Here is a 27,945-nt window from a genome sequence, read left to right on the forward strand (position 1 = left end):
GTGTTTTTTATTTATGTGAAAATAAAAATGATTCATTAAATTATATGTGTTTTTTATTTATGTGAAAATAAAGATGATGTATCTAATTAATATTCAATCAGAAATAATGTTTTGGTTTGAGTCACTTAATAACATTAAGGTAATGAAATGTTGTTGTTACTATTGATAGACAATGTTATGAAAAATAATAATGGTAAAGAGAAAAATACACCAGTTCATGTATGCACATATTTTTATGGTAATTACATGCTATTTTTTATGAAAATTTACAATAAATTCTATTTATATTACCACTATTTATAATTTATCATCAAACGGGTTGTAGTTAACTAGTTATGGTCGTAATTATTTTACTTTAATTATCTTATCTTTTTCACAAAATTTATTTCAGTCATTATATAATATATCAAAAGAACAATTAATTTTCACAACATGACATTCTCTGGTTTATTTCGTTCTCTCTAAAAGTAACTTTTTTAATATAATTTGTTTTTTTTATATTCAAATGATAATATAATATAATAATATAATAATCATATATCATATAATATTGTTATTGCTAATTGCAATTTAATTGTGATTTAGTAAAATACAATGTATTGATGTACATAGACTTTTGAAAGAAAAAATATGCATTTAGAGATACTCTTTAATTGTAAAAAAGAACAATATAAGAATGACACACTAGGTACGTTGAAGATAATTTTTTCTAAGTTAAATTTTGTATAATTTAAAAAAAATAGAAACTTACATTTATACTTGCATGATATGTGTATATAAACCTAATTCATTATTATTTGGAGAGCATTTAATAGAAGCTTACAATTTTAAAAAGCTTTTTTTTTTTTATGTTCAATTTTTTATCACTATGAGGATGAGTGATGACGTTGTATGCTTAGCAACAAGGCAATAATCAAATGGGTTATTAGAGTACATTAAAAAAAATTAAAAAAAGAAAAAGAAATCAGTTGGGTTTGATGGTTTGGCGGAGATTGTTGAAGTTCGAGCTTTGTTTTGGGCGATGTCATTGGCTATAGAAAAGGACTGGAGCGATGTGTCTTTTGAGCAGTGACGGATTCTAGACACAAACTCAGTGAGAGCACAATCATGACAAAAACAATTTAATAAAAAATATAAAAAAAATCATAAAAATATATGTTAAGAGTTAATGTTTTCAATTCAATCCAAAAAGATAATATTCTATAGTCTATTTTGAAGAGTTTTTAAATTATGAGATTAATTTTCCACATCGCGAATTGAAATGTATATATACTTGTGTTTTATGGAAGATTAAGTAATAAGAATATCAAGACACAAAAATTACATAAAAATTGTATAGTTTAGCTGGTCATGAGTGATTGAGTGTCCCATAAAGGCTTCAATATAAAAGGTTTCAGATTCAATTCCTATAAACTTTATTTTTTTTACAAAATTTTAGTGTACTTACGTGCGGGCGCAGGATCCAATTGGATCCGCCCATGCCTTTGAGGGTGACTGCAAGGTTATTTTTGATGCTTTAAATGACATCGGTAGTCGGGGTTTTCATGTCCAGACTATTATTGATAATTGTTTGTCGTTTTGTAGTCATTTTAGATCGCTCTCTTTCTTCTTTTGCTTTCGTGATTGTAATGGGATTGCCCATAGATTAGCTAAGTGGGCCGCTTGTGGTCTTAGTCAGGAAGTTTGGGACGGAGCTGGCTTGACCTGGCTAGAAGCGTACACTCTTATTTTCTCTTTTATTTGTATTAATTGAACTATTTTAGCCTATATATCTAATGCGTCTCTCGAAGAGACCGTGTCTCACGATAATTTATGAAAAGGAATATATATCCCTTTCCTTAAATTTACGATACTAGCCTCAACTTACTCGCAAGTTTCAGTTTTAGCCCTCTCGTTTCTCTTACTCAATCGAGGTGTTCGTAGGCAGTTGATGTAGTTGTAGCTACACATCTGTTTACATTACTTGTCCCTCGATCTCTCCGCCCACTCTTTTTTTCTTCCTATAAAATTTATCAATCATCTTCTTTCCTCTTCCCATCTCTGAATCAGTATCGTATTATTTACAATGGCTGCTACCATTCAGTCACTGGGCGTTTCATCATCTTTTTCCGCTGCCAATTCCGTTGATTCTAAGAGATTCCATGGTGGGTTGTTCTTCCCCCTTTTTGTTTGTATTTAGTAATTAATCAGATTGGTGCTGGGTTTTTTTAAAGATCAATTTATTTTATTTTTCTTAGAAACTTTTCTGTGTTTTTTTATTTTTTCTGGTGCTAATTACGGAGTGATCTTTGTTTTTCTGTGTGGGTTTTTGTTGAATTTTAATGGGTCTTGATTGTTTCTGTTTGATTTGTATTAATTTGTATGTCAGGAAGAAAAGTTGGGTTTGTGGTAGTAAGATCCGACCTTCGTGCAAAATGTGGTTCAATGCCGGGTCGTTGCAGGACTGGAAATCTGGTTACACATGCTGCTGCTGTGAGTGATTTTAATTGATTTTATCCCGTATTGTAAAGTGTAAATTGCTGTAAAAACTGAAATTCATGGATTTTTGCCTATGATAGGCATTTGTGGTTGTGTTGATTACATCTTGCAGTTCTAAAATTATTAATGGGTTTCATTTTTAATCTTGTATTTTGTTTACAGAGTCCAGCAGCAGCACCTACTGTATCTTCTAATGCAGGGTATGCTGCTTTCTGTTTGCCTCTTTAACCTATGTTTTACTCGATTCGTGTGTTTCTGATGAACTTCTAAAATATGGCTAGTTTTGATATGTTTGAATATTCTGCATATTTTGTATATTGTTTGAATTCTTTGTTGTTGATTTGTTGCTATTTAAGTTGCTTACCTCATTGATGATTCTTGCATTTTATGTTTGCGTAAACGTTGATATTTGTTGGTGTGGTTTTCCTGGCTATAATTGACTATTACTAGTGTGATACGATTTTGACTAGTAAAGGTTTATAGTTCATTACGACCCAAATATAGGCCACATTGGCCGCAAAATCATTTGTTCGTGACTGTTACTGCAACCGTGAGCAAAATTGTATCTTTGCACTATATACAGATTAGGGTGCTATAACGGATGAGGAAAAAGGAGTAGGGTAAATACCAAGTGTAAACATAATATGTTTAAGAGATGATAGTATTCTGTAAATCTTATGGGAATGGGATAATTTAAGACAAAAAAACAACTTTCCAAGAGAACATAAAGTTGTACCTAAGAAAAACATTGATTGCACACACACAATTAGAAACAACCTCGTAAAATGACTTATAAAATCATGTGGACTTTGTATTTATGTAAAGTTGTACATGATGTTTTCTATCAAGGGTCAATTGAAAACAATCTATTTGTTAGTATTATTACTAATAAAGGTAAGGTTGTGTACATTTGAGCTTTAGAATGTGAATAACAGAATGTGAACTTACTGACAACTTATAAGCTTTCTAAATTAAAAGGACGAATGGCTGAGTTATGTTTAAAACAAGTTTAAGTGTCAAAACAGTTGATTACGATTAAGCTTAGAGATATCTCTAATTCTTGCATTTGATTTTTTGGCTTCCTTTTGAGTACATCTGTACATGTGGACCGTTTCCTTTATTCCTTTTGGAAGCCATGTATGAGATGGTAGCTTCATTACTTTTCTCCAAATGCATGACCTTGTTTCAAATATGTATGATCATAATATATCATTGATGATCATAGTAAAGCATTTCCACATGTGACGATTTGTGACTATTTTGTGAGACATTCTAAGTGATCCAAACAAGTCTTGTATTGCAAACTCTTTTATAGTTGATAGGACTTTATTATTTCATGAAAAATCTCTAATATCGATGAGATAAAAACCCGAGTATTCTTGACTTTACTTGAATTTTGGTGACCTTGCTTTTGCATCATTATCTCTTTATTTTCTTGAAAAGTTTGACGTCAAACTTGGTTTCGTTTAAGTAAATGGTGAAACTACTTACAAAGAATATTGCACTCTTCCATTAGCTTCAATTTCATAACTCCACTCATTGATTTTATTGAAGAAGGAAACTCATCTCCTAACTCTTAAAAGCCGTCATTTTCCTCCTTTACGTTGATTCTCTCTTAGTTTATCTGCTTGATCATTTCTTTTACCTATAAAACATTTTTCTTGGTTTTTCTTCTACTTAATGATTATCACCTTTAGTTTCTTATTTTATGTCTTCTTTCACACTACTGTCTTGAAATGTATATTGGTTCATGTTTTTCTTGTTTTCTTTTGATAACTCATGCGTTGATGAGTTGTCAAAAGAAATATCATGGAATTCCCGAACTCCATGGCATTCCTTTTCCTCGTTCTTTCAATCTACTATCTTTTTTTTTTAAATAGCTAAACTTCTCCCTTGTATGTGAGAACTTTTTGGGGAGAGTGTATCTATTAAAAAAAAAAGAGGATAGTATTTCAGTTCCATTACAAATTACTAGCTGATTTCTCCTCAAATATTCTTTTTGAGCAATAGGTGAAGTAATACGAAAAGAATTAGTTTCATCTTCAAGAGAATCATCATTCACTTGCTCCTCATGGTTTTCTTGCAAAAGAACATTCACCATGCTTGTTTCAACAAAATTTGTTTTCTTCGTAGGAAAATTGTTCATCTTCTTCTATACATTGTGTTTTCTTTTTAATATTATTCTGGACATTCACAATCTTTAATCTATAATCAAAATTGATATTTTTAAATAGGACAGTTAGCAGATGCTAATCAAATGTGGAAAAGTATGATTGAAAATAGTGGTGAAACTTGAACAATTTTTTCTGGGAAGTGAGTTGAATAGTAATTAAATAATTTATCTATCTTATATTGTACAAAACTTTTCTACTACCACAAAAAAAATAAAAAACTGTGAATAGTGATTAAGTTTCAAGTAGAATAATTTAGAGCTTACAAAATTTTTAAGGTACACTAAAAAACAATTTATTGGGTTTAATAATTCATTAGTTGGGTTGAATTTGAATTTCTTTGTTTAAGTGATAAAAATATAGAGATAATTCTACTGTTATATTTTAGCGCTACATTATTGCCTAATATAGATAAGTATGGAAACTTCAAAGGGGAGCCTTGGCCCGAATGAAGTTTCGCTATTGGCCGAAAGCATTAAACACATTGCAAAAGAGACTATGCATTTAAGAATTGTGACAGTGGAATAAGGAGGTGCATACAACAAGATAAACATAAAAGATTTAGGGAGTTCATGGTATGCACAAATGAGTAGTATCGATCAATCAAGAGAGAGAGGTATATGGAAGCCATACTAATGGCATAGAAGGTGGTGGAGTGCCCAACAGGCTAAAAGTAAATGAACGAGATATATAGGGTATGATGATGACAATGATGTCCTTATCTATGACACTTTGAACATCTTGGTTCTTTAACTTGGTTATTCATAAAGAAAATTTTCACCTACTTTCTCTCCCTTTCTCTTTCTTTTGCTTACTCTAATCTCTACTATCTTTTTATGATTCTTTCATGAGTTTTATTTTTCCTTTTGAATCATCTTTGAGAAATTGAACAATCATGAAATGAATATAAGAAAAGAAAAAAAGGTACGAAATTGATAAAAGAGCACTTCAAAAGCTTTCCAAACAAAGGATTAATATTTTCTTCAATCTTGATGCTTCGACTTCCAGCAATGTTAGAGCTTCCAACTTTCATTGCAAATGAGCTCGAGAAGATATGAAAATGAATTTGTGAATAGTTTACTCGAAATTCAATGATGAATCGCTTATTTCGACACCAGACAAAGGAATCATGGTCTCTCAAAGACAATACAAAAGACCTTCTTTCCCTTGCGACTTGAACAAGGATTTCACAAGTGCCAAGAAGGTTCACAAGCCTTAGAAATGTGCCACTTTGATACGAATTTGAGCAGGCTATAACAAATGAGAAAAGGAGGGAGGTAAAGAATACGTGTCCACAGTAGTTTAAGACAAGAAGTGAACTTTCTAGGCAAACACAAAGTTGTGCCTAAGAAAGGACCTTGATCAATCAATTACACGTATTCGATTAATCTCTTGATGCTCTAACCAACTAACACAAAGTCTAGTTGATTTGAGAAGAAATGTAACCATTAACAAATAACCATATTGGTGTCGAAACCCTTAAATCATAATTCATGTACTTATCATCAATTGATCTCATTTTGCAAAGCTATGTATAAGGGATTATAACAAGCTAAAATGCATAATTCTGGGTGGATACTTCAAGAAAACCAATATTTGCATCATTTAAATCTTGATGAGTTGACATAACGAAACTTGAGACCTCCTCAAAGCTTCTCAATCTCACTATTAGTCCTATTAACTCTTTCTATGATGTTGATTGTATTAGCCTCTTCAATAACATGCATGTTCATTCAGGCTTCCTTTTTGATGACCATTTACTCTCAATACCGTCATTAGTTGTTAACGAGCTATAACAACTTTATTGCTATATAAACAAAATTTTAGACTTATTGTCGAATTTGAACTAGCTTTTGATGCACCAAAATATTTTGAAATGAATGTGAATTTATTGATCAAAGCGATTGAGTCATAATTAAAGCGTGCCAGTGGGTTTGGACTTTTTCCTGTATTCTTGGATTTGATCCATTAGCTTCTTTTTAGTACTTCAATCCTGCTGGACATCTTGTATGGGTGCGTAGTAGTTTCAAGCTTATCTCTAAGGCATGGCATTGTTTCAAAATTCAAATATCTATTAGTAGACCATGATATATCATAGACAATCATGATATACCATGTCCACATGTGTTGATTTAAGTCTTTTAGAGACATTCCAAGTTGTCCAAATAAATTTTATATTATCCTTTTGGACTTTTTTTTGTTCGATAAACCTTCCGGAATCTTATGAAAGAATTTTAATTTGGACGAGTTAAGTGAATACAATGGCTTGGATGTATGTGACCTCCTTGCATTTGCATCAACCCGTTAAAATCGAAAATTTTTAAGTGGTTATATGTATGTTTCTAGTGGTTGATATTGTCTTGACAATTGCAATTGACATTGCATTCCTCACCATTTAAAATCTTCAAGTATGTATTTGATTGTCCAACTGAACTTCGTTTGCCGAAATAATGCTAGAACTGTTTCATTTCTGTAATTTTGTTCAATTTTTAGGCATGAGGTCTTGCTCTTTGAAGCGCTCCGTGAAGGTCTTGATGAGGAAATGGAAAGGGATCCCCGTGTTTGTGTCATGGGTGAAGATGTCGGTCACTATGGTGGATCTTATAAGGTGACTAAAGGACTGGCCCCTAAGTATGGGGATTTAAGAGTACTTGATACCCCAATTGCTGAAAATTCTTTCACAGGAATGGGCATTGGAGCTGCCATGACTGGTCTAAGGCCTGTGATTGAAGGAATGAACATGGGATTCCTTCTGTTGGCATTCAACCAAATCTCAAACAACTGTGGTATGCTGCATTACACTTCTGGCGGCCAATTTACCATCCCTGTGGTCATCCGTGGACCTGGTGGTGTTGGGCGGCAACTAGGTGCTGAACATTCACAACGTCTCGAGTCTTACTTCCAGTCAATTCCCGGAATCCAAATGGTTGCTTGTTCCACCCCTTACAATGCTAAAGGATTGATGAAAGCCGCTATCAGAAGTGAGAACCCTGTTATTCTTTTCGAGCATGTACTGCTTTACAACCTCAAGGAGAGAATTCCCGATGAAGAATATGTTCTATCACTCGAAGAAGCAGAGATGGTAAGGCCCGGAGAGCACGTTACCATCTTGACCTATTCCCGTATGAGATACCACGTCATGCAGGCAGTTAAGACGTTGGTTAACAAGGGCTATGACCCGGAGGTGATTGATATCCGCTCGTTAAAACCCTTTGATTTATACACAATCGGAAACTCCATCAAGAAGACCCACAGAGTGCTGATTGTGGAAGAGTGCATGAGAACAGGCGGCATTGGTGCCAGTTTGACGGCTGCTATTAACGAGAACTTCCATGATTATTTAGACGCCCCCATCGTATGCTTATCATCTCAAGATGTTCCCACTCCTTATGCCGGGACTTTGGAGGAATGGACAGTGGTTCAACCTGCTCAAATCGTTACTGCCGTTGAGCAGCTATGCAAATAGGGTGACATTTAGGCTACTGCGATTGGAATTGTTATGTATCATGTTTTTAGCAAATTTATGTATTTGGATAATGCTGCTATGTGTTAGCCGAGGATGGTATTATGAACAACTTATATTTACTATCACTTATTATAGTTGGAATTTTTTATGTTTAGTTGTCGGAATTGTCTTTGATGATCGAATTTTTCGGAATTATACAATATATTTTGCATTAGGGGATTTTCTTAATATGTTCATGAAGTTATTCGTCGGTGCGATGATGTTTTCATCAAAACTCTTGTTGTACAACAATCTGATTATCTTAATCGCAAGTTGGAATTTGTGATCTTCATGCTCTAATTTAACTAAGCCGGTTAGAATTAGGGTTGTATATTACTCGATCCTATAAATACTTCATGAATCTTTTCCTAAAAATAACTTCCAAATTTGCTTCCATTATAGGAGCACAAATTTCTCAAAGATCAAAAATGGTTGAATGTCAAAATAAAGATTGTGTTCTCAACAAGATGCATGAAACCAATTTGGTGTAATTTACTTTAGATATCCTTATAATTCGTTTGCAAGTTTTAAAAACTAAAAATTAATGCATCACAACAAAGGATAAGGGAATAATAATTTGTATAAATTCATATAGCTAGCAATTATAATCATCATAAAAAAAAATTTTGAGAAATGGATATGGATGTGCAAGATCTAAATGCTACAATAATGTTTTGTTCTCCCTCTTGATAGTTTACTAATGATGACATAAACTTCAATACATAAGCCTTGCCTATATCAAAGATACTTCTATGATATACATAGATATCTGTCCCTCTAGAATAGTAGCAAAGAAAAAATTTATATTTATAAGAAAATGAGATATTTATTAATAAATGAAGAAAAGAATAAATTTTATGGATGAAATTAAAAAAGACTTAAAATATATGAATATGATTAAAAGAAAGTGATAAAAATTGTCCAAAAATAAAAAGAGACGGATGAATGGATAGAGTATATTGTATATATAATATTACTAATCAATTTTATTGCTTCAATTAGTCAATTCATTAATCAAATCAAAAATTTAATCAAGCAAATCCTCTTAGACTATTGATGAGATTAGCAACTTAATTAAGCAAATCAAAGATGAGAATATGAGATGATCAATACATTAACATCAAAAATCCTCTTAGACTATTGATGAGGATTTATACAAGCAAATCATAAAGTTAGCAACTTAATTAATTTATTTATTAGTACTAAAATGTGTCCTAATAGGACATAATAATCCCAATTTGCTGAAAGAAGGTAGGACCCAATGAAACTTTCAACTCAAAAATAACTTTCAAATAAAAACAAATAACCCAATAAACAATAAGATGTTTTTGATATTGTAGTGTGGAGATCTAAATTGCAAGTAATTAATATATTTTATAAAGAATATCACAAAGACTCAAAAGAGTAATTGTCACAGCTATATATTATACAAATATTAAAAAATAATATAACCATTTAAATTATGTGAATGATATTAAGAGTTGAGATATGTTTACGCTAATAAAAGAAAGTGGTGGAGACATTAACGCAATATAGACACTAGACAACGTTAGATTACAGACAGAGGTAAATTTAAGGGTAGTTAATGCTATCAACCGACAACATTCAATTTATGTATAAAATTATATATCTAAAAATACTTTTATATGTGCTGGTTAAGTTGATAGAAGCTTTGCAATTGATAAAAGCTTTGCAATGTGAATGCATTGACCTAGGTTCAAACTTCTTTTAATAATTTTTTTTTAATATTATCGACATCATATGATTTTATTCTAAATTCACCCCTGATTAGAGACTAAATTCATTTTTAATTTTAGATTAAAATAATAAAAATAAGGTGAGGAATGTCTTCACGTGAAGCTTCAATAATAATGTTTGTCATGCACAAGTGGGTCATATAGCCAGCCAAGTCTTTGTTCCCATGCCAAATTCCAACCTTCAAGAATCTCTCCATTACTTATTTTCTCTCTTTTTATTCTTCTTCTTCACTCTCATACTCCATTTCTTACTTATTTTCTTCTTCATAAATCACAAATGAAACAAGTTTATTTCTTGTTGTTTCTACTAATATTACTATTCACTAATGTTGCTAATAGTTTTGAATATAAGAAGGAGGTGCTTAACATCCACAACAAATTACATTACCAAAATGTCATTCCATCTTGTAGTTCACTCAAAGCAAGTGAGTACTAATTCCGATTAATAGTTCTTTGGTTTTAATCATAATAGACTGTATTATAATGAGTTATTGTTGAATTATTATGTGCATTTCGTATTTATGTAAAGTTGATACTTCTTTTTATTCAACCTAATAATCCTATTTGACTGTACACATTTGTCAAAGCAATAACTCTATCATTAGTATATCTAATTATACATGATTAAAAACCGTAAAAAGTTTGATATTAATAATCTGTGTATTGAAACGAATCAAACAAGATTTCACTTGTATGTGTTTTAAAAGTGATTGATAAACAATGTCAAAAGTTAAAATGAAATTATTAAGCTGAATAGGAAGGAGTATTTACTTATATGACTAACAAGGGTATATACTTAGTTACGTAGATTCGACCGCTTAAACTCGCCCTTAGATGGGAATCGGGCAATCACATTGGGTAATAGAAAGTATTTAACTAATTACCAAATGAAAGAAGTAATTTTTGTTCGATCTATCATTGTTTCAATACTAATAAGGTTTACTTGTGTGCTTTGGCATCTTTCATATAAGTATATATTATACAATCAAATTCCATGGCTTAGTGCAATATAAAAGTATAATTACTAGTAGTTGAGAATTGACATTAACAATAAATATAAATTGTCCTAAAATATTTTTTATTACAAAATCAGTCAAGAAAAGGACTAAATAAAAATCGAATTTATAATCTTTCCTAAAATGTAATACTTATTCTCATTTTAAGTTCAACCATTTTAACATATTATAATTTTAATGAGCGGGATAATTGGGTATAATGATGGTGGTGACTTTAACATATTATCCTTAGGCCTAAAGTTATCTATTTGTCTTTTGGTGATTGAACCTTTTATTCTTTTATTTGTTAACATTAATACTTTTTAGAGCTCAGTAACTAATCATCACCAGTATTAACATTTTATTACCCCTCTTAGCAAAATTAGTTCTTACCTTGGTTATTGAATAATGTAAGAATCGTAACTCTAAAAGATTGAAATCAACTATATGAATTAATATATTAGTTTCAATGGTTGTCTACATGATTCTTCTTCTCCATTCTTTCCTTATACCTTAAATTCTGGTGATTAAAAGAAAATCTATAAAAAGTAAGAGAATTGACTTTTGGCAAAAATTACAGAGGGCGTGACAAATAATTTTTTAGTTAGTTTTTTAACTTTTGGTTTCTTAATTGCTCAAACGCTTCCAAAAAAGTAGTTTGCAAACAAATTTTAAGTCAGCTGAAAAGTTAACTTTAACATCAAAAACCTATCACCAACAAATCATAAATACACTCTTAGCCAACAACTCCAACCAATAATCATTCATAAATTTTAGATATATTTTAGATATGTAAAGTTTTGAATCATAAATATTCACTGATTTGACCACGGGTGATTTCAGGCCCATTTAAGGTGCCCGATCGCCTAGGAAAAAGGCGCTTCATATATACTAACAAACTCCTTATAGTTCATTAGTCAAGTGTAGTTGATTTGGTGATGTGCCTTCCAGTGATATTGCTGGTCAAAGGTTCAAAACCTACCAATGTTAAATTCTTGTTTTACACACCGCTAAAACAGCATAACAGCATAAAAAACCAAGGATCTTAGATCTTCTATTTTCATCTGATGGAATCAAAAGTGGACTGATTAAAGATGATCTAACTTTCCATCTAGGAAGACAGGAATACCCAACAAATCTGGAGATAAAACACAGAGATTCCTGTTCCAAAAAGACAAGTTCTGATATGAACAAAAGGCTTCATGATCATCTAACTTTAGACCATGATCAAGTTCAGTACCTGCAACGCAGGATCAAAAACCTGATCTCGGGTGAGCAACTTCGCACTGCATCGGACGCACAAATCCCATTAAGTTCCGGTACAAGGCTTGAAATCATGAACTATGTGATCACTATAAAACTGGGTGGTAAAAGCATGACAGTAATTATGGATACTGGTAGTGACTTAACATGGGTACAATGTGAGCCTTGTAGATTATGTTATAATCAACAAGAACCCATCTTTAATCCGTCTGCATCTAATTCATACCGATCATTAACGTGCAATTCTTCAGCCTGTCGAACACTGCAGGAAGCGACAGGAAATTTGGGAGTGTGTGCATATAGTCCATCGACGTGTAGTTACTTTGTTAGTTATGGTGATGGGTCTTATACGCGTGGTGAATTAGGGACAGAGCAGCTTGATATAGGAAAAAGTCGAGTGAATGATTTCATATTTGGGTGTGGTAGGAATAACAGAGGTTTGTTTGGGAGTGTTTCGGGTTTAATGGGATTAGGAAAGGGTGATGCATCCTTTGTTACACAAACATCTAGCTTATTTGGAGGTGTATTTTCGTACTGTTTACCTTCTACTGATGCAGGGGAATCGGGATCATTAACCTTAGGAGGGAATTCATCGGTTTATAGAAATACTACGCCTGTTTCCTATACGAAAATGGTTCAAAATCCTCAACTTTCTTCGTTCTATATGCTGAATCTAACAGGTATAGATGTAGGTGGTGTGCATTTGAAAGCTTCAAGTTTAGGCAAATATGGGATATTGATTGATTCAGGGACGGTGATCACGAGGCTACCCCCGTCACTTTACAAGGCTCTAAAGGCCGAGTTTGTGAAACAGTTTTCTGGGTTCCAATCAGCACCAGGACTCTCGATCTTAGACACGTGTTTTAACCTCAGCTCATACAAGGAAGTTAACATCCCTATAGTAAAGCTTCAGTTTGAAGGGAATGCTGCTTTAAAGGTGGATGTGAATGGTGTGTTTTATTTTGCTAAGACTGATGCATCTCAAGTATGTTTGGCATTTGCTAGCCTCATGTATGAAGATGATATAGCCATTATAGGAAATTTTCAACAGAAAAACACAAGAGTTGTATATGACACTAAGTTCTCTAAGGTGGGATTCGCACAAGAAAAATGTTTTTATTGATCAAATGTACTATATCTTTACCGTATACCAGTTTGTCAGCAACTCGCTGAGAGATTCGCTAACTATAATCAACTGGGTAAAATGTATACTTTTCTCAAAAAATTTTACATTTTGATGTTAGTTTAGCTTGAATCTTGTGTAAGGGTAAAAAGTGCCCCACAATTTTATCTATCATAGAGTTGGTTTTTGAATTAAGATTGTAAATGTTTATATCAACCAAATGACAATGTGATTGTAGATGGAACTTTGGTACTTCACGACAATTTATATGTCGTTTCAAATTTTTTAATCTTTGTACTTGTTGCAACTTTAAAGTGACAGATAAAGTAGAATTTAGAAATTCAATAATTTTACCTTTGAGAATGAATGCCAATAACATCAACAGTTTCAAAATAGAAATGATCAAAATTCCTTACGAAAGGAAAAAAAAAAGAGGGGTGGGGCCGTACGGGTGGGGGTAACTAGATAAGGACATGATTATTTTTGAGTAAGTATTAGGAAAAGATCTAAAAATTTGAAGAATACATCAATGCAGTAAAAGAAATGTCGGTGCAAGTTTTGGTCTACCGTAACCTGGATTTAAAAACTCATATCCGACACAAATACATATTCAAATGTTAAAATTAGATAATTTATTTTAAAAAAATTCATAATTAAATTTAAAAAAGGGCCAACTATTATATACATACACATATACGAATGTTGAGAATTTGGCACAAATAACAAAACAAAATAAAGAGTCCAAGTGGAGATAGAGTTGGACAATAAAGTTGTTCTCACAAATCACAATACTTGCTCACCAAATGATCTAGAAGTATTTTTATTGGTAAAGCAATGATGGAGCCTAGAATGATAACATCTACTCCCCATGTCTAGCTACGGTTTTGGTACTTTTCAACAATCTGCTTTTAACTTTTATTTATTCTTAATCTATAAAATAAAACATAGTTACGTGAAATCTAATGTTGTATCATAATATGTACTTTATTAATATCAACTTTTATAATTTTTAATTATGTATAATTAAAGATATTTATTAAAGTTGTGCATCGACAAAAGTAAAAAGTACAGCATAACTAAAACTTTGAGAGAGAGGGATTAGTCACTTATGTAGATTGAGTATAGAAGGGACCACAAGATGGGGTGTTTTTTGCCAGCGGTCTGGAGTTCCTGAGTCCACATATTCTGGCGCATTCAGCTTTTGTTCTGCAAGAACAAGGTAAACAGACAGATTGACAGAGAATTGAACACCACTAGAATCAAAAGCATGTTCTACAAAAGATAATGCTATTTATCATTCTTGTTTTTCTCATACTCCAGCTATCTTATTCATTCTTTGCTAACTTTTACAGACAACTTATCATTTATATAAACTGTTGAGAGTACATCCCAAGTCCAGGAAAAACAAGAAAGAATAGCTCGACCCAAAACAAACAATATCATACTAATACAGATCATTCACAACTAGCGAGCCTAACGGAAACAACAAATGATTGTGCTTACAAGAATTCGGCTGACGGATTAACACTGCAGAGCCTTTATAATCTTGACAGAACACTTGTATAACCTGTATGCTGGTACTGTATAACTTGAAACTTTCAATCAATGACGACTCAACGAGTGTATACGCGAAATCTGGATTGATTTCACTTTCTGAACAATCTGATATTAGATGCTCTAACTCTATCGGGGGTTAATTCTGAGCAGCAGTGACTGAATCGACTATATGATCAGCTTGAATCAAGAAGATTGGCCATCTCGATATTCTCATTAGGCAGCGTTTCATGATCCCTTTTTGTCTTTGATATTTCGGAAGGGAGCACTGGCAAGTTGGGATCAATCCTCGGCACCAGGAACAGCAAAAGTATTGGGGTTAATCTCAAAAGGTTACGGATTAGAACTGCAAGCCACAAGTTATCGAATTCTGATCGTGTTACATTTAAAATGTGTAAAACAAAACCTCCTGCCCAAGTTGAGGTAAGCATTCCGACTTGGTCGATGGACATTAATAAGGCGAAGAACGTTCCCTCTATCCCCGTGGGGCAAAGCTTAGAACTAAGTACGAGCAAAGGCATCCATTTAATTCTTGCTATCATATGAGAAACACCTTCATCGAATACGACAAAGAGGTAGTCGGGTACGTAGAATTTCAGATTAAGACGAAGCACCAAAACCAAATCGAGCATTCCTGATGCACAGTGCAATAACTGTGTCCAGAAAAGTAAATCCTGGTAAGGGCGGTTTTTCAACTTGTTCTGATAGAGAATAACCCCACAGAGCGACCCCAGAGCTCCGATCGTATATATGGATCCCACAATCTCCTGCGTAAAGCATATTTGATATTAGAAAATAGAAATAGAATTTTAACTTCAGATCTTCGAAGTGTACTAGATGTAATTAATCCACAGAATACATTACATATTTTATCTTGATAACAAAAATAACCCGATCTGAATGCCTATCCTTAGTTATGTATATACTCTTAGATAACAAAGACAGCTTAAGTAGCTCAGGTGAAATGATAGGGAAAAACTACATTTACTAATCAATAATCAAAACAAAGAACCATATTGTGTCTTAATTTTCAAATTTTACATAAACTTGAGATGGCATCAGTCCTGATGGCTTAGTCAGCAATGAAATATGGCATTGATCCATGATGGACCCAAAATAACAAGGTAATTCAAACACAACTCTGGCAGAGAAACTTATGACTTCAGAGCTATGTTACTTGGACTCGGCAACTGATGTTAGATATTGGAACGAGTCCAAGTGTCGGATACGTCTAAATATTTAATTTTATGCCTAAGATGAAGTGTCTAAGTGTCATACCAATGTCCAAGCATTAAGGATCAGACACGGGTATGTGAAGCAAAATGGAAAGTCCGAGTAACATAGCTTCAGAGTATTCACTAAGCGGGAAAAGGAGGGCTTTCTTTGGCTGACAAAAGGAGAGGGGTGTGTTTTCAGAAAGCATCAAGGAAGAATATCCAGAGGAAAGGCTTCTTCAAACTTCAGAAAAGTCTTTCTACAATGGCCTTCAAACTAGAGTACATTAACTAGTCCAACAAAAATCTTAATTCAAAGATAATCCCAACAAATTATGTTCTATGAACTTAATGAAGAATTTCAATCAAGCTAGGATAATGCCAGACTCTAGCCTCCCCTCCGGTTCATGCATATTCTTAGGAATATCAATTTCATGAATTATTTTTTGTTCTCTTTTAGTAATAACAATTGTAACTCTTATCACAGCATAAATATCTACATCATGAAATATTTACTGTCATCCACCAAAAGCAAAAACAAGAGGAAGCATGCTAAAAGAAAATGGTCAAAGTGCAAGCAAATCAATCATTCATCATAATGCCCATAAAAAATCTTGGAAGCTTTTAGTTTCTCCAAAAGATAGCAATAGCTGGCTCAATATAATATCAAGAAAAAATTAACGGAAATTTCAGTTTATAAATAAATGATAATAAAAAAGAATAAAAAAATATGATATTGATAACAGACTATCGTAAGTATATCATCCTTCATATAAAATTGAAGTACAAATTCTATTCTTAGTCATTGATAATTTATACTACAATGCCCATGCAAGTTGGCTAAAGTACTGGGGATCTTGCAACATGACTTTGAGGTCAGGGATTCGATCCGGTGCTTGTGACGAATGAGTGAGACTTTCCCTATAATCTTTCCCTCTAATCTCAAGCAAAAAATGGACTGATGGACCTGAGCGGGTCAGGTCCAGAAAGATCAGCCATCTAAGATCTAACCATCACAACGGGATAATTGCATACAGAAAAAGTGAAAATAAAATGGCACGCAAATACTACTATGATGTTTTTTTCTGCAATGTACATGTCAGGGAACTGGAACATTAGATCTTGTATGGCAGAAATTAAGACCACCAAATGTCTTGGTTCATCAAAAAACTTTCTTCTACAATAGAACCAAACAAATCTTGCTAAAATATACCATACACACAAAAGGGGAAACGTATTACCTTCGAGAACAATGGACCTCCCTTTCCATCTGTATACCAATAGAAAAGCCCTTCATGGATGTTTATGCCAAGAGAAAGCGATAAAAACATGTAAAGACATGGCTTCCAGACATGCTGGGACTTGAGGGTGGTCAACATAGCTCTAGTCGCATCGAAAAACTTCTCATTTACCTGTTTACATGATGTGCCACATGTAAATTTGACCAATATAACAAGCTGACTTTGGAAAAATCTTGAAGCAAAAGGACAAAGGTAGAGAATGGAGCAGTACCCTACTATAAGAGAAGTTCCGCACAGCAGACTCTTTAATTGTCAAACCAACCAAAACTACCAGTGCAGGAGGAATTGTCAACAGGCCAAACACACCCTATGAGAGATAAGATTCATAATCTGTTATTGCCAATTAATGAAAAGCAACATTGGCGAAGCTACATGGAGGGCAGGGGAGGCGCGGACTCCCTTGCAGAAAATGCGATCCTTTATATTTTTAGCTTTTGGCCCCCTTACTAATATATGATACATTGTTTAAAGAGTGCAAAAATATAACAAAATTATTATAGCTCAATGGTTAGAGTAAAACATATGTAACTTAAAGACAGCGGATCAAATCCCAATTTAAACAATTATTTTCTAATAAACTATTAAATTTATTTTATAATGTCATTGCTCTTTTATCTTTTATAATTTTACATTCATTCTTTTTAGTGTGTATTCATATTTTTATTATCTTAATTTTAATAGTGTTTTTTTTGGAAACTTATTAGGCGAATATATGGAGTCAAAAACACTTGGTTTTTTGTCCAAAGGGATAATTATATAGAAATTTCAACTCCATTTGTTGAATAAATTTTTGCTATCATTTAAGTTCATTACAGTCTACATGATTTTAAAATTTTCAAAGTTTAACTAGTTTTTACGTAGTAAATAATTTCCTAGTATATCGACTATTCCCCCCGGCCCCCCTCCTAATTCAAAATCTTGGCTTCACCCTTGAAAAGCAAACATCCAGAGGATTTAGTGGAAACTGAAAAAACTGTGTCTCAAGTATAAAAGAGATCAGATAAATACATAGAATTTAAGTATAGGTTTTTTGACGAATATGACCAGAAACAAACCTTGGACCCAACTAGATGAACAAGAAACCCACTGATGATGAATCCTGCTAGAGCTCCTATTGAAGAACTTAATCCACACAAACTTTGCATGTCACTAGCAAGTGCAGGATGACTGCTACTATTTTCAGTTATACAAGCATCTATAGTCACATCTGCTACAGCCACCCCAGCACTTCCTGCCATGAGAGCCAGAACAGCAGGTACAAGATGCAGTCCATTAACAATGGACAGGATAAGCATCGATATTGCCCCAAGAAGCCCTGTAAGGTCAATATTAACGTCAGCACCATTATCACATGATTCGCTAATCTCCTCACGAATCGCAAATCGAAAAAAGCGAATCATGGTCGGTTTTGGACTATTATTGGGAAAATTTGAGTGTATCACGAATTAAAAAAGCGAATCAGATTGCGCATTATGTTACACTGGTCAGCACAATATGATAGTATGATAATTCGGTTACCGAGACAAAATGTGCATACAATTATTTCCTAAGAAGTTGTATTGGGAAACACTATTATATTTTGTGAATATTAAATTATTCCCTTTCTTTGTCGTATTTTTCTGTATTGAGATATGCTGTCAAATTTTGTGGATATTAACTTGCTTTCCTTACTATGTTGTAGTTCTTTGTATTAGATGTGCTCTTATATTTTATGAATATTAATTTATTCTCATTCATTTGTCGTAGTTTACTTTTTCGCAGCTAATCAAGTTGGCTGTCATTTCTATCAGTTACGAAGAGATTTCTTACTTCTTATCTAGTTACTTTAAATATTTACACATTAGACCCTAGTTGTCGTAGCTTTGCATGTTCAATGTAATGAGATAAATTCAGCCCATTTCAGGCTTCAGCTGCTCCCCCTGCCATTTCAATTTCCAGGCCTACTCTTCATTACCACCCACCATTGTCAGAATCCACCATTGTGTATCCATGAAATTCCCAAAGTGACTACTGGTAGTTGGGCGCCCCAAAGAAATTTTCATTTACGTAGAAATTGGAAGGGAAGGGAGCATAAGAAACATCCTAAAATTGAAACTATTCACCAAAATAGCAAACTTGCAATTTTATTTCTCATGTCAACCAACTCCTTAGCTGTCAGATTATGGACCTCTTCTATCGGTCTATGAATGACAAATTTAATCATTTAGTCATTCATAAGTTAGAGTTAAATAGGGAAGTCTAGGTTCGTCTCTTATTTCCGACATCAAGAATAAGCTTGTCATGAAATCTCATAGTTCGATTGTAAGAATCATCCTAACATTAATCTCCATTTTGTATTTTTCTTTCTTTGCACTATTGCACAATGCCTCACTGCCTCATCGGCTTTCATTGATCTGAGCACAAGTTCGGCAATAATCTACAAGTTATCAATACATGACCTTTCAGGACCTTTTTTAATCTTCAATAAAGAGAACTATGATTTTTGGAGTGTTAAAATTAAGGCAAGTCTTAGAGCAGAAATTTGTGGTCGTCTAAAAGAAAAAAAAACATTTATTGAAGCATAGAAGGTGGTATACCATTAAACTTATCAAAGAAGGAAATAATTAAAGATCACAGTGCTTCATAAAAATCTCGCAGAACGCTATCATACATATAATATTTCCAAGAATCGTTACTACAAATTAGAAAAAGCAACTAATGCCTTTCAAAATGAATTTCAAGGAAGTGAAAAGTGACAAATATGTAGTTGATCAAATGATGTTTGTATAGAGAAGAGATGATAGATTAAGATGTGGTTATTATAATCATAAGCATAAACAAAGGCATATGATACTTCCATTTATGTGATGGAAAGCACATATCAACTCTAACGGCCTTACAGCTGGTAGGAAAGATGAAACCACAAGAAGAAAGAATAAACTAAACAACAAATACATGTCCTCAAGGAGAATATTATACTAGTCATAAAGAAAAGAACAAAATTGAAAAGAAGCAAGAAGTTCAGAGTGATTCTAACATTCTAAACCTTGTCCTTCCAAAGGAGAAAAGAAGGTAAAGAGAAAAAAGTCCTCCAAATTGAATATTTAAGAAAAAAATAAATCATTAAGAGAGTAATTGCATACGGAAAGGAAAATCTTAATGCTACTATAGCAAGATGTTTGTCCATATAGAGAAGATCCGCACAAAGGAAAATCAAGAACAAGCGTAAATTTTAAAAGAAGTTAATAACACTTAGTACTTATTATAATTGATGAAGGTGATTTGAACACAACAAAAGACTAAAAGAAGAGAGAGTATTGTGGCTACTCATAACCGAAAGTCCGAAACAAATCCTCATAAACAGCAAGTTCAATCTCCTTACACACTATCACCACGTGTACCCTAATCAAGCCATGCTATAATAATACAATCATAAATGGCTATATCTTACTCCAACAAGACCATAAATGATGTTAGCACCAAGTTTCCTATCAAGACTCATGCAGAATTTTAGCCAACTTCAAGTAGGAGCAAGCAACCAAATCACTCTTGACACATGCAAAGGGAACAATAGGCTATGCTATTCACGTTAAGACCTCTACCAGTACAAGAGTAAAACACATAGGATGATATGAAGAGCACCTGAAACTACACATTTACCCTAGAAAAGAGTATTTTCCAATAAATTACCGTTTGTGAATTTGCCCATTTGGATAAGGAAGATTGTGTTGGTTAATGGAAAAACTCATTATGATAGTTTGGCCAGGTAGCCAGTGCTATATCACTTTGTTTCAGAAGCCCGAAATGAAAGTATGTGAAATTGGTTTCATGAAAGGAGAAAATCAATTAGGAGATATTCTTTACCAAACCCCATCCAAAAGCAGGACCTTTTCTCTGAATATCGAAGTTCATCATTCGTAATGAATGCTAGTTCATGTAATAGTAAAATCGGGAATTAGAGCTGATCATTATCAAAGTACATGTATATAAGGAAATCTAAGACTCTAGAGTCTAGACTGATCCATCAGTTCCTAGTTCATGTATTAGTTTACTATGTAAAACCATGTAATTTCAAACTTTGATCACAAGAATCATCACTAAATTATTTCTTCATTTCATATTTTCTCTAATTGTGCAACGGCACAAGGCTCAGCCGGCTAACAAAAGGTCCAAAATAGCAATTATTTGAACATGTGAGTACCACTGTCACATGATTTACTTACCACCTCATGAGTTGCGAATCGAAATAAGAAAGTTGTGGAAGATTTTGGGCAAACTTTTGGCAATTTTTGGGCAATTTTGAGCGAATTCAAAAGACAAATTACCTAGTGAATTATATTATATTGGTGGTACATGGGTTACGGAATGTGTTGGCTTGCTAGTAAAGAACTAGAGACAGTGCGAAAATGACCAAAGCTACTTTAAGACTTATCATAGTTAGCAATGTAGCCGCAAAACCACTTTGTTTAGATACCAATTAAGAGACAAAAGGGAGAAAGTGGGAAGGGAGGAAAGGGAAAGGAAAGGGAGGTAATAATAGGGGAACTTTCCCTTTTGTTAGTTTGAGAGGGAAAAGAAGGGAGATAAAGAGAGATAGCATTTACCTTCCAAATCATTCCATATTTGAAGAGATTTGGTTATTAATAAAATCAAGGACCTTAATCCCTCTAAATCCATCCCTTTCCAAAACCCTCCCCTTTAAAATTGGTATCCAAACAAAGGAAATTATATAGCTATAAATCCCTCCTCTTCCTTACCATCCAATTCCTTCAATCTAAATAAAGTGTGAATCTTAAAACCACATGCCATACATTTTACAACAAATAAGATGCAATCATGAAGTGAGGAAGAAGATAATGCCCTCTTCATGTTGGAACACAAAGAAAGTAATCAATGCATCCATGTCTTTGGCAATCAGGCTAAGGTGGTGTTTGGTAAAGAGGAAAATGTTTTCCCAAAAAATTATTTTCCCCATTAACCCTTCTTTGTCAAGTGTTTATAATTCTTCACAAATAGTTTCCTCCAAATTTAGAAGGAAACCTAATTCCACATTCTCTATCATCAACATTTCCATTTTTCCTATTAGCTAAGTGGTTTTCCATCAAACCAAACAGAAAACTAACAAGAATTTGCATTTCATAGAAATTCTCCAAAACAAACACTTCTGAATTAAAAGATAAAAGCATAGTCAAGCATAATAGAATTCTACTTACAAGTTACATGGTTAAGCAATCATATATCAATTACTAAAACAACCAATTAAGGAAAGAAAGAAAGGCAGTAGGAGTAAAAAAATACCAGCAAAAATGAAGTAAGGTCTTCTTCTGTATCCAAAAAGAGGAAGAACATCAGTGAGAAGACCCCACAAAGGCTTAACAACCCATGGAAATCTAACAACCCCCATTGAAATTTGAGCTTCAGAGGGTTGTATCTTCTGTTCATCCTTCATATAATACTGCATAGTTACACGGCTTAAACCCATACTTAACCCTTGACTTATACCATACACTGAAATCACACCCATCACAAAACTCCAATGCAATTCATTACTTAGCATTCGTAACCAATTAACTCCTGACATGATTAGACCTAATATACCTGGTTTGTCACTCTTGATTTTGGGGGTTTGCTCTTCAATTAGGGAAGAAGCTTCATTATCCATGATTAGATTTGATCTTCAGTTTACTGGAACTGAAATTGGATACCGAATGTGAGGGGAATTAGAATTATGTGCATTAAAAGTGTGATTTGATTGGGTAAAATTCAGTTTCAATGGTGTTGAGAATGGATTGGCCGAATGAGCAAGAGCATGAAGATGAAAAATTATGTTCGAAGTTTGGTAGAAGTCACCACACACGGCATACCACCTAAACCCATTCTTCTTTTCATAAATGGATTTTAGCGAGGGAAACGTGTGCAATGACACCTCAATTTTGAGCTCGTCTCGTCGAAATACGATTCGTTATATATTTTTTTCGTTTTATTATATTTGTTATATTTAAGTTTTTATGTAATTTAATATGTTAATTTGTTCTTTTATATGTTAAATTATACATATATTTAAAAATTATAAAAAATTAATATTATAAAAATATGTCATTATACAATTTAAACAAGATCACTTGAGTATATTTTTACCAACACCCACGACATGTCCCTCACCGGCGTCTCTGGCCACTGTTGCACACCCACACTCTAAAAATTGTCTGAGGTTTTGACTTAGTTAAGGTGGTGTATGTTTCCTTAATTAGTTGTGTTGGTAATTATGATGATTATATTTTGATTTGTTTTTAATTAAGAAAAATTATTGTAAAGAGATGATTAGAAAACTGAAAAAATTGGTGGAGGAACATGCTAAGGTTTATCAAATTTTTGTTAATTTATTTATGTATGTTTGATTTTTTTGGAATTAGTTTTATTTGAAATTAGTTGAAATCTCATAAGACACTTTTTGTCTGCTCTTTTTGTTTTCTATGCGCCTTAATCAAAACTATTACAACCAAAGAATTTTAAGTTGTTTGAGATTGATTAAAAAACTATCAAATAGAGAGTATGCTGAAAAAATGCTTTTTTATTTAGACGTTTTTTCCGCAAAATTAATTTTTTTGGTTGTCACCATTTAAGGTGAAGATGATTAATTGACCATGTATATAGTTTTGTCTTAGCTTGAAAAATATTATGTTTGTACATGTCATTTTGGAGGAAAGAAAAAAAATTTTAGTTGTGCATTTAACAAATGAAATTCTGCAAAATTTTTGCAAAAGTTCCTCCATAAATTGATATTTGATACCATTAAAAGGTTAAAACCCTGAATCAACCCATGTTGTGAGTAGCTGTAGAACTAACTATAATGTAACATTCATTGAATAGAACTGCATGTGAACGATTTTGCTCGTTCAAAAACGTTGGCAATTACGGGTGTTCATCGGTCCAAATTCAGATCGGTTCGCTCGAAACCTGTAAAATCGAAATTTTGAGTATGCTAAGATCGGAGACCGGTCTGATCCCTATCTTATCCGATTTCCTCCTAGTCTGGTCTGGGTTTAGACCTGAAGTAATTTCTGGTGCCAAAATAAATTTAAAAATGAAAGATTTTAAAATTATTTAGCAAATTAATTATTATAAAATTAAAATATTTGAGTTAAAAAATTATTTTGTGTTAGAAATAAAAAATATAAAGCCCTTTAAATAAGCATATACATAAAAATCGTAAATATTATTCCTCTTTAATATTACTTTTTATATATATCCGGTCTAATTCGATCTAACTTGGATTTTTCAGAATTTAGATCGGACCGGACTGAAAACCCGAAATGAAGAATAAGTAAGACCCGGAGCCCTGATCGAATGCAATCGATCTGATCTGATTAAGGTCTGATCTCAACCAATTCCGATTCGTACCGCCGGTCCGGTCTCATTTTGGAAACCTCTATTGGCAATACCTTTGTGTATATAATCTAATGATTTTATACTTTTAAAACTACACTTTTCTAATGACATTTAGGTTTATTGTTGGGTTAGCTAGTTATACTTAGACCATTCTAAATGCTGGGGAAATACTCTACATGTGCAGTTTTTTGCTTTGAATTTGATTCTAATGGCGAGAAAAACAAAACAGTCGGTCTCCTAAGAAAGACGTTCCTCTAACCCAATTTACTAAAGTTTAATTCCTACTTTTACTCTATATTTTTTTTTGGGCCAAATTAAACTCGCATACCTTTTTTTTACACTTTTTGAGTAAAAAGTTTTAGAAAAAAATTTGGTTCACTAAACAATTAGAAGGGTTCTGTAACATTCGGGAAAATAAATATTTTAAGACGAGTAAGTTTAAGAGAATTATCAGTGCGAGAATGATCTTAAATACACATGACATAAAATATTCTTAATTTAACTTCTTCTTTCCTTTTCCTTTTCTTAAAAAAAAATAAAAAAAAAATAAATAAATAAAAAGAAAAACAAATATCACGCGTTTCACTATTCATCACCATCTTCAACACAAAAGGAAAAAAATCAAACCCTTCTTTGCCTTCCCAAAACCTTCAAAAACCCATACCTCATCCCGTTGTTCTTTACCTTCGATCTTCAAAGATAACGCAACTCTACTCATCTTCTCCATCTGATTTCGCTCCTGCTCCTTCAACAAACGCAATCCTTCGCTTGAATTGTTTTTGAAAAATAACGAACTAAAGCTAATCAGGTATAATTTACTCGATTTCTTCTTTGATTTTTTCGACACATTATTTCAACAATCTCTTTATCTTTTCTCTAATTTTGAACCACCATAAGTGTAGAAGGAGCCGAAAACTTCGTTCCTTGACTTGAATTCTGCCGATTTGTGGAAGATTGAGTGAGTTTTGGTCTTGTTGATTGAACATCAAATCCAAGTCGAAAACAAAGTGTTGAATCTGAAATTTTCTTCGTTTCTTGCTGCTGCAAACAGAAGGTAGTCCTTCTTGAATTCTTTCTTTGTTTTTCTTTAATAATCATACTCTTATTCATATAGAAATTAGTTCCATTGGCATACTTTCACTTGTTTAATTCTTAACCATGTATGAAGCCTAAATGTTGATGAATCTTGGAATGTGTATGAGTTAGTAGATGAGTCGTTAAATTGGAAATTCATGGAAAATGTGATTTTAGTGAGTTATGTGATGATTAATATGTGTTTATAAGAGATTGTGATTGAGGAGTTTTGGGGAAGAATTCCAAAATTAAATGTAATTTGGGTTTTATGATGTATAAATGGTAGATTGTGGAATATTAAAACAATTTGTTGGAATTATTGATTAGTACGTAATTTACAAGATTAGAATATTGTTAGATGTTAGATGTAGAAAGATTATGAAAATTTGATGTTCTTGAATATTAGGAGACTCTTGTGAAACTACTAATGTGGATAAATCTTGTTGTTGTTATTAAGCGAATAGTTGGGTAAATGTAAGTGTTGGATATAACCCTTTGTTATGTATGATTGGTTGTTCTTGAGAGTATCTAGGGTAGTGTGGAAATTATTAGTAGAATGGATAAACTAGCTGAATCTTGCTTTTGGATAGTTTGTAAATCTTGTTTAGTTTCTTGGTTTTGAGTTTAGATGAAATGGAAGTGTTTGAATTAGAATACAAAGAAATTGTAGAGACATATAATCTTTACAAGAATATAAGCTAAACTAAAGCAAGGTTAATAATTTTGATGATATTGAGGGTTGGAGTTAGGACTTGCACAATCACTAAAATGAGAAATATTAGAATAGAAGGTGGAACTAAGATGCATTATTAGGATGAGATGCAATGAGCTATATGAACCTAGTTGTAGAATCGTATGCTTTGTTGTGATGCTATATTTGTTATGCTTCAGGAGGCGACATTATCGAGGAGCCCTTCTAGTGATCGCGGAGTACCAAACATAGCCTCTTGAAGCGTTCTTTTTGGTGAGTAGTAGCAGTCCCTTAAAGGGTCTGGCCAGACTACTTTCTTGAAAATAAACTTTTTATTAAAACTCTTTGATTTGAAAATTGTTGAGACAAATATTGTTGTGAATGCTTATGCTGATATTGAGATATGTCAATGGATTGGGCTTGCGAGCTGGTCATTGACGGAGTTGAGGAACATTGTTCCCTACTTCCTGTTTTTGAAGCGAATTGTCATCCAGATATTGACTAGCTTCACCCGAGAGTGACATAGCCTTAGAGCTATGGATGTTCCTCTCAACTAGACTCCCTGTGCGTACATAGATCTAGGGAACTGATGTTGCTTTTAAACCTATGATTTGAATTACCATGTTTGTTGTTTTGGATTGTTACTTCTCATTCAGTTTAATCTGACCATCTGTTGTTTTCAACTTTTAGCTTGCCTACAGATCGGGACCAGTCGGGAATAACGGATTAGCGGAGGAGAATAGAGATTCCAAGGATGTAAATTGAGCTGAGCATTTAGGAATTATAGATTTGTATTAGGAATTTTGGATAAATGTAAATTTGATTTGGCTGTGTTGGTTATTTCGGACCTGTAGAGAATTGTATAATTACCCTTGCTTTAGTTAGATGTTTGTTTTGGAAATATAGCTGAGTTAGTTACGTTAAAGAGCTGGTGTCCCTTTCCTCAAGTTTTAGAAGTGTGATTTCGATTTTTTTTGGGATATAAACCCCGTGATGACCCTGTTTACTCAGTCAACGGTAAATCGGATTGTTACAGGTTCTTTAAAAAAAAAATAAGAAGTTGACACTTGTCCAAATAACTTTTTTATTTTTAAATACGTTTTTATTCATGCATATATATTAAAAATAATATAAATATACTAATGGTCATAAAATTTTATGCTTAATAATTAGACACTCATTTTGCTATATTTTAACATGCTTTAAATATTTTTGTTTTTTTCTAATTCTACATAAATTAGTATTTAAGAATTAGTGAAGAAACTTTTTTGTTTTCTCATTGATAAGAGATATTTTTTATGTCTAAAATTTTCAGACAAAAAAGCTTATATGGATAAAAGAGAAAATGTGGAGAGAGATTGGTGAGGAAGCTTTTTTCATATCATTGAGAGCTCTCTTATCAGTCTAATACTCTCATCGTTCTCTAATATTCTTCCCCTTTAAAATATTTT

The 27,945-nt window shown here is 32.9% G+C and overlaps 3 protein-coding genes and 1 long non-coding RNA gene across 5 annotated transcripts; 3 read left to right on the forward strand and 1 right to left on the reverse strand.

Moving 5' to 3' along the window:
* The first annotated feature begins 1,872 nt into the window (after window positions 1-1,872).
* LOC130816064 (pyruvate dehydrogenase E1 component subunit beta-like) lies at window positions 1,873-8,343 on the forward strand. The gene is made up of 4 exons (XM_057682645.1): window positions 1,873-2,144; window positions 2,369-2,472; window positions 2,641-2,678; window positions 7,143-8,343. Exons 1-4 carry the CDS (start codon window positions 2,066-2,068, stop codon window positions 8,113-8,115), a joined length of 1,194 nt encoding a protein of 397 aa, XP_057538628.1. The 5' UTR covers window positions 1,873-2,065; the 3' UTR covers window positions 8,116-8,343.
* Window positions 8,344-10,080: 1,737 nt separating this feature from the next.
* On the forward strand, window positions 10,081-13,483 carry LOC130816067 (aspartyl protease family protein At5g10770). Its single transcript, XM_057682647.1, has 2 exons — window positions 10,081-10,336; window positions 12,022-13,483. Exons 1-2 carry the CDS (start codon window positions 10,189-10,191, stop codon window positions 13,290-13,292), a joined length of 1,419 nt encoding a protein of 472 aa, XP_057538630.1. The 5' UTR covers window positions 10,081-10,188; the 3' UTR covers window positions 13,293-13,483.
* Window positions 13,484-13,544: 61 nt separating this feature from the next.
* On the reverse strand, window positions 13,545-23,241 carry LOC130816065 (probable folate-biopterin transporter 3). Of its 2 annotated transcripts, XR_009042692.1 has the most exons (6): window positions 22,639-23,241; window positions 18,417-18,676; window positions 17,573-17,668; window positions 17,302-17,472; window positions 14,796-15,613; window positions 13,545-14,498 (listed from the first exon to the last, which is right to left on the reverse strand). XR_009042692.1 is itself a non-coding variant. In XM_057682646.1 (5 exons), the coding sequence occupies exons 1-5, from the start codon at window positions 23,000-23,002 to the stop codon at window positions 15,023-15,025; spliced, it is 1,482 nt and encodes a 493-aa protein (XP_057538629.1). In that variant the 5' UTR covers window positions 23,003-23,241; the 3' UTR covers window positions 14,510-15,022. The 2 variants fall into 2 exon arrangements, 1 of the variants encoding a protein (XP_057538629.1); XM_057682646.1 differs by lacking the exon at window positions 13,545-14,498 and having other exon boundaries at window positions 14,510-15,613.
* Window positions 23,242-25,320: 2,079 nt separating this feature from the next.
* Window positions 25,321-27,419, forward strand: LOC130816068 (uncharacterized). The gene is made up of 4 exons (XR_009042693.1): window positions 25,321-25,537; window positions 25,632-25,783; window positions 26,695-26,767; window positions 27,185-27,419. It is a non-coding gene; the product is annotated as an uncharacterized LOC130816068 (long non-coding RNA).
* The last annotated feature ends 526 nt before the right edge of the window (window positions 27,420-27,945 follow it).

This window comes from Amaranthus tricolor, chromosome 6 (assembly GCF_026212465.1).
Source record: "Amaranthus tricolor cultivar Red isolate AtriRed21 chromosome 6, ASM2621246v1, whole genome shotgun sequence".
NCBI lineage: Eukaryota > Viridiplantae > Streptophyta > Magnoliopsida > Caryophyllales > Amaranthaceae > Amaranthus > Amaranthus tricolor.

Bases quoted from the DNA above. Each gene is read 5' to 3' on its own strand.
- LOC130816065 (XM_057682646.1), bottom strand. From the start codon at position 23,002: ATGGATAATGAAGCTTCTTCCCTAATTGAAGAGCAAACCCCCAAAATC. The intron at 17,473-17,572 runs GTACTGCTCCAT...TCATGTAAACAG, and splicing joins GGAACTTCTCTTATAGTAGG to GTAAATGAGAAGTTTTTCGA. The intron at 15,614-17,301 runs GTAATACGTTTC...TGCTTTACGCAG, and splicing joins GAGGTCCATTGTTCTCGAAG to GAGATTGTGGGATCCATATA.
- LOC130816067 (XM_057682647.1), top strand. From the start codon at position 10,189: ATGAAACAAGTTTATTTCTTGTTGTTTCTACTAATATTACTATTCACT. The intron at 10,337-12,021 runs GTGAGTACTAAT...CTTTCCATCTAG, and splicing joins TTGTAGTTCACTCAAAGCAA to GAAGACAGGAATACCCAACA.
- LOC130816064 (XM_057682645.1), top strand. From the start codon at position 2,066: ATGGCTGCTACCATTCAGTCACTGGGCGTTTCATCATCTTTTTCCGCT. The intron at 2,473-2,640 runs GTGAGTGATTTT...TTTTGTTTACAG, and splicing joins TGGTTACACATGCTGCTGCT to AGTCCAGCAGCAGCACCTAC. The intron at 2,679-7,142 runs GTATGCTGCTTT...TTCAATTTTTAG, and splicing joins ACTGTATCTTCTAATGCAGG to GCATGAGGTCTTGCTCTTTG.